Here is a 6,390-nt window from a genome sequence, read left to right as displayed (position 1 = left end):
CCCATAAAGTGCATTTTATAATCGACCATAGGTTCAATTAGCACGAGGTTAAGGTTAGAAATGGGAACTACGAGAGCGAGATACTTATCTTGTCATGGCCAGCGGAGAAATGAGGCCGAGTCATGGTCAGTATTCGACTCGTGGCCTATATCCATGTGTCTTGGCATTAGCCAATCAAAATTTTGGTCGTTATATGCGAATCTGACGAAATTATCGATAAAACAGGTGTTATTATCAAGTTGATTATCGTTCTTGGTTGGATCTGCAGACGGCAGTTTTTTGGCATTCTTGGCGGTCTTTTTCTTTCTTTTTGTTTAAATTTATCCCGTTTGAATCTTACAAAAATTGATTTCCTTACATTATCCCTCTATTTGATGTTACATGACCTAGGACATTAACACCAAATCTTGACCAATAATGGAAATCTAAGTTACATATAAATCAAACTATTTTCTCATTTCCTGACTTGAGACTTAAACAAGTAATATCATTACTAAACATACAATTATAGAATGATGTCAATAATTTATAATTACATAGTCGATGACAACCTCTCAAGTGACTCAAAAAAAAAATCAAAACTGCCCAACAGAATGCTACTATAATCCTTTACATGTATAATACTTTAAATTACGAAGATAATACTGTTGTATTCATAAGGGTCCAGACTGAGAGATTCACGTTCAAGAGTCGCCAGAGAACCATCAAAGTTCGGCCTGGTAATATTTCCTTAAACTTAGTCTGTTATATGTTCCTTTAATTTTCTCTTTATCAGAAATGTCAGCCAAAACAAAAGCATTCGGACCTTTCAAACTCACGATTTGGTATGGTCCTTCATATAGATGAAAGAATTTATGAGTCACCCTATCCGTTTGACTCGACAAATGAGGTACCCTCAACAAAACCTGATCCCCAATCTCATAAAGAATACTGGATTTTTGTTTTTGCTGTTTTCCTCTTTGAGAAAATTGTTTAAGGAGATTTTCTTTAGCAAGAATTAATTTTAGATTATGTGGTACTTCCGCGGTAGGAGGAAATTTGATAATCTGTTGGATTTTATCAAGGGAATTCTTTCCAAAATGTAATTCATAGGGAATATACCCTGTACTGCAATGGGTGGTCACGTTAAGCAACTCCTCAATTCTTTTCACATGTTTCCCCCACTTTGTGTGTTGATCGGAGCAATAAATTCTAAATAACTTCCCCAATTCTCGCATAATTCTCTCGGTTGGATTGGACTGAGGATGCCTAATCGAGGAATAGATGACCTTAATTCCTAATTTTTCTAATGAATTTTTCCAAACAGGAGAAGAAAACTGAGTGCCATTATCTGACAAAATTCGGTTTGGTTTACCAACATCCACGAAATAATGCTCACATAACTTATTCAACACAATCCTAGTCGTAGCCCTTTTGATGGAATAGAGCCGGACTAGCTTAGAGAAAGCATCCACCACCACAAATAAGTACAGGACACCCCCAACTGACCTGGGCAGTGGTCCATAAAAATCTACTGTAACCAGATCCCCAGGCCTATCAGCCCTTACATGCTCCCATTCCCCTTCAGCCGCACGTGACATGGATTTTACCCGCTGGCATAAATCACATTCTCTAACCAACTTTTTTACCATTTTCGATAAATTTCTCCAATAATAAAAACGCTTCAGGTGAATAGTAGTCTTGAAAACCCCACAATGTCCCAATCGTTCATGCTCAGACTTAACCAGAGGAATCTGCAGTACACTAGGCACCACCAGACACCAGCTCTCACCTCCAGACTTCCTGTGGAACCAGATACCTTGATATTGACTAAAATCAGGACCTATCAGCTTATCCTGGTTTCGACTAACTAATTCCTGGATTTTCTCATCACTCGCTTGCATATCCCTGATCTTCTCAAATTCAACAAAAACATTCGACTCAAGTTCCATTCGACAAATCTCAATCAAAGCGTCATTGAAATAATCAAAAGACGTCTCATTATTATTCCAAGACAAAGTTGATATAATGATTTGCTGTGTACTTTCATCGATAAATTTTCCTTCGGGGTTCCGACTGAAAAAATCAGCGACAGTGTTATCCCTCCCGTTGCAATGAGTAACGGTAAAATCATACTCTTGGAGTAATAAACTCCACCGACAAAGCCTAGCTCCCAGAAATTGAGTTTTATCTAGAAAAGTCAACGCTTGATGATCTGTGATGATGTGAAACAATTTTCCAATCAAAAAGACGCGAAATTTTACGACGGCATAGATAATGGCCAGGAGTTCTTTTTCTGTAGTAGTGTAATTTTTCTCAGCTGGGATCAAGCACCTACTAACGATCGAAATAACCTGATGATCCCCTTGATCATCCTTCTGATAAAGGACACCACACACGCCAGTATCCGATCCGTCCGTTTGCACGTAAAATGGTCTATCCAGATTATAGTGGGATAAGTAAATGACCTTAGCAAAATTCTCTTTCAAAAGTTGATAATGTCTCGAATATTCTCCATTCCATTCCCACTTATTGTTTTTACTTAATAATTTTCGAAAGGGTTCCATATAGTTGGAGTGGTTCAGGCTAAAGTGACGATAATAATTACATACTCCGAAGAACCTTTGTAAATCTGTAAGATTTTGAGGCTCCTCAAAATTTATAATTTTGGCTAATTTATCGTTATCCGGTCTAATCCCTTTTGCACTCAACATGAATCCAAGAAAAGGGACCTCTAGTTGACAGAATAAAGCTTTGTGAATACGCAATGTAAAATTGTGCTCAGATAACCTCTCAAATACAAACTCCAGACTTCTGAGATGTTGATCGAATGTCTGGGTGGCGACCAGAAGGTCATCAACGTAACTCGTCAGAAAACTACCACAATTATTTCCTAGTGCCATACGGATGGCCCTCATGAATCCGCTTCCCGCGGTCTTCAATCCAAAAGGAATCCTGGTGAATTGATAAAGCTGTCCATCAAAAAGAAATGCAGTGTACTGCCTCGATTCATGGTCTAAGGGCACTTGCCAGTAACCCTGAGTCAAGTCCAGAGTAGATAAATAATTTTTTCCGTGAAAATTCTGCATAATTTCCTCAATCAATGGAGGGGACTCATTATCACCTTCAATTATATCGTTAAGAAATCTGGCATCTAAACACAATCTCACCGTTCCATCCTTCTTGATCACAATTCGGAGTGGATTACAGAATCCACTGATAGACAGTTCGATAATTCCATTTTTCAACATTTTAATTAATTCCTTTCTAACTGCCTCTCTTATTGCAAATGGCACCGGGTAGCTCTTTTTAACAAAGGCTTTACTGTTTTTTAGTTTGATTCTATGTTGGTAAATCTGAGTGCACCCGGGCTTATCAGAGAATAATATCTGATATTTCTGAATCAGTTGTAGCACAGCATCCCTCTGGTTAGGAGACAGTGCCGTGAGCCTTGGCGCGATCAGTCGAATCGTGTCCTCCCAGGATTCACCCCCACCCACATCTAACATCTCTTCGACAGTTTCATCATCGTATTCTTCCAGATTATTAACCGAATAAATTGAACAATCAGAACACAAATTTTCATTTACTGCCTTATTATCAAAACAGATTTGACAGTAGTCATCATCAATCTGCATCATGCTAATGTGAATAATTTCAAAATTATTTAGTTCTACCTTGGTGGTATTTAATTCATTGAACAATGAATCCAAATTCCACTCATTATCCGATAAATCACTCTCAGTTAACACTCTGCTCACCGATTGAGTACGATCCACTGATTCTGAATGTTGATTAGCACGATTATTTATGAAATGAGGTTTTTTATTAATACGATTGTCCCTAACATACTTTGAACAATTATGAAAATCTTCAGACCTTTGAACCTCGTCTAAGGACGATTGGTGTGGTCTCGGTGATTTTATTTGGGATTGAAGATCCCCTGGATTTTTCTTCAACTCTGATCTGTTACACTCATCAACCAATGAGTGGTCAGAATCTACTTGATGTTGATTTGTGATGATTTTCACTGTTTGGATTTCTGAATGACCGTTACCTGAATGAGGGTGAATCCCTCTGGACCCGTCCCGTCCGAACGACACAGTTCCCCCCGAGAGACTCCGCCCCCACAACTGAATTTTATTTTGCTCATAGTCAATGATGGCGTTCTGATCTTGTAGCCAGTTATTGCCAAGAATAATATCACTAGTCAAAAATGGAATTACCAAGAGAATACAGTTCACCCTAGTATTATCAACCTTCATCTCTAGAAATACCTGTTTCCTAACTCCAACACCTTTCTTCGTCACAGCTGATACTATTTTAACATTACTCACTGGTAGCTCTTTCACTGGAATTTTACTTTTAATTTGATTGTATAAGTTTTCTGATAAGCACGTCACCTGACTACCAGTATCCACCAATGCATCAACCTGAATATCACCAATCTGAACTCTCAGATACGGACACCTCTGAATCTTGGCCCTCGGTTTATCGGGCTGAGACCAATCACCATCCACATCCCTCAACAAATCATCAACAAAATCGAAATGGCCCTGGCACGATGGTTTCTTTCGTTGCATCGTGCCCTTGCCTAGTTTAAATGACATTTAGAAGGTTCATTCCTATTCTGACCAAATGGAGGTATACTTGGTGGAGGGATTCTTACATCTGGAAGCTCAAACTGGCAACTGATCTGATGCCCTGATACACTATTCATTGCACGACAATTAAATACAGCCCTATCATTGTTATTTCGAAAATCGAAATCCTTTTGATTCGAGCTATAGCCGTGGACTAATCTTTCCCTGTGATCACCCTGTGTGGTTCGAACATGATTACACGATGGTTTTTGAATATAATTTGAGGTTAAAACTTCCCTATCACCCATCATATGATCATCCTGACCCGAGTTACTAGACATTTGCAAACTGTTGATTTTATTTGGAATGATATTTTGACTACCTAAATTTCCTGGACGCCAGTCTCGACTTTTTTCTTGAGTTGCACTGTCTTCTTGTGAACTATCTATCTGAGTCAATGTCCTAGCTATCGCTTCGGTATCATTAAAATCAATTGAAGAGACCATCCCTCTAACCTTGTATGGCAATTGTTGTAAAATAGTGAAATTTATTTCGTACGGAGTCAGAGGTGGATCAAAATGTCTTGTTTCGCGGATCTGTTGGTAGAAATATGTGTGGAGCGATCCATCTTTATGGATGTACCTACGTGCTGCCCATCTCGTTTTAAATCTGACTCTAATTGGGATCGAATAAAATTCTTTCAAGAAAGCCTCCTTAAATTCCTCATATATTGTGAAACTATGCTTTGTTATCAAGTACCAGATTTTTCCTTTTCCCTCGAACAATTCATCCAACACTATCAGCTTTTGATTTGGCTGTACATTTTTTGACACGAAATATCTATCGAGATCCTCGAGAAAATCCAGTGGATTCACATCATCTCGAAACTTTGGTGGATTGATCTTTAAATTTAAAAATTGGAAGTGGTTTACCAGGCCGGTTACAAGACGATCATTGGTAGCTGCCGGGTTAACATGAGGCTGAGGTATTTGTGGTGGCTGAACATTGAAGCCAACATTTTGCCGATTGATATTAACTGCATCCTGAGCCGCATCAACGGCTGCAGCTTGTTGTTGCCTTTGATTCTCATTGTGTTGCCGTTGAATACGTGCAGCATCCTGTTGTCTTACACGCTGTTCATCCAGATCAGCTCTCAACTGTACCAACTGCTCACGAAGTCCCGCCAGCTCATTCCTTTCTCTTTCAACCCTTTCCTGTTCGGCTCTCAGTCTGGTCCATTCCAATTCCATCTCTTCTCTAGTTACTTCTCTGTTCTCATCAGGCATTTCTGACCTTCTTCCTCTGCGATTTTTTGAAATAGAATTATTATTTTTTTTTACAGATTTTTTATCTTCCGGTTTCTTGACTGACTCTCCGGTATCACTATTACTATTTACTTTAACTCTTGATTTTGATCTCGTTCTTCTAGGTGAAAATCCTTTTACTGTTTTACTCATGAAAGCACACGATTAGGTCTGTGCATCGAGCTCCACGTGGTTGGGCGCCAATGTAATATACAGAAATGATTTAAATTTGAACTACTGATTTTAATAATTTTTTCTTTCGATTATGAGAGTTGGAATGATTCAGAATTTATGTATGGAAAGAAAATCAATCAACAATTTAATGAAATTAATAAAAATGATAAGACCCAAGGAAAAAATGATTATATAAAATAATAATCGATCAGAAATTATCAAAATATCAATGATAGTAATAAATGAAACAAGTATTAATAAAATTACCAATATGTCAAGACAATTTGAAACTAACAAATGAAGGATTAAAAATATCATCCCAAAAGATCAAGAACAAATTTCTATCTACT

The 6,390-nt window shown here is 38.0% G+C and overlaps 1 protein-coding gene across 1 annotated transcript; it reads right to left on the bottom strand.

Moving 5' to 3' along the window:
• Positions 1–1,698: 1,698 nt before the first annotated feature.
• On the bottom strand, positions 1,699–6,163 carry LOC107047580 (inner centromere protein). Its single transcript, XM_015270361.1, has 2 exons — positions 5,495–6,163; positions 1,699–1,782 (listed from the first exon to the last, which is right to left on the bottom strand). Exons 1-2 carry the CDS (start codon positions 6,017–6,019, stop codon positions 1,768–1,770), a joined length of 540 nt encoding a protein of 179 aa, XP_015125847.1. The 5' UTR covers positions 6,020–6,163; the 3' UTR covers positions 1,699–1,767.
• Between the last annotated feature and the right edge of the window lie 227 nt (positions 6,164–6,390).

The sequence above is a fragment of the Diachasma alloeum genome, unplaced genomic scaffold (genome assembly GCF_001412515.2).
Source record: "Diachasma alloeum isolate Michigan unplaced genomic scaffold, Dall2.0 Dall_scaffold_69237, whole genome shotgun sequence".
Taxonomy (NCBI): domain Eukaryota; kingdom Metazoa; phylum Arthropoda; class Insecta; order Hymenoptera; family Braconidae; genus Diachasma; species Diachasma alloeum.
This window is presented reverse-complemented; position numbering and strand designations above follow the sequence as displayed.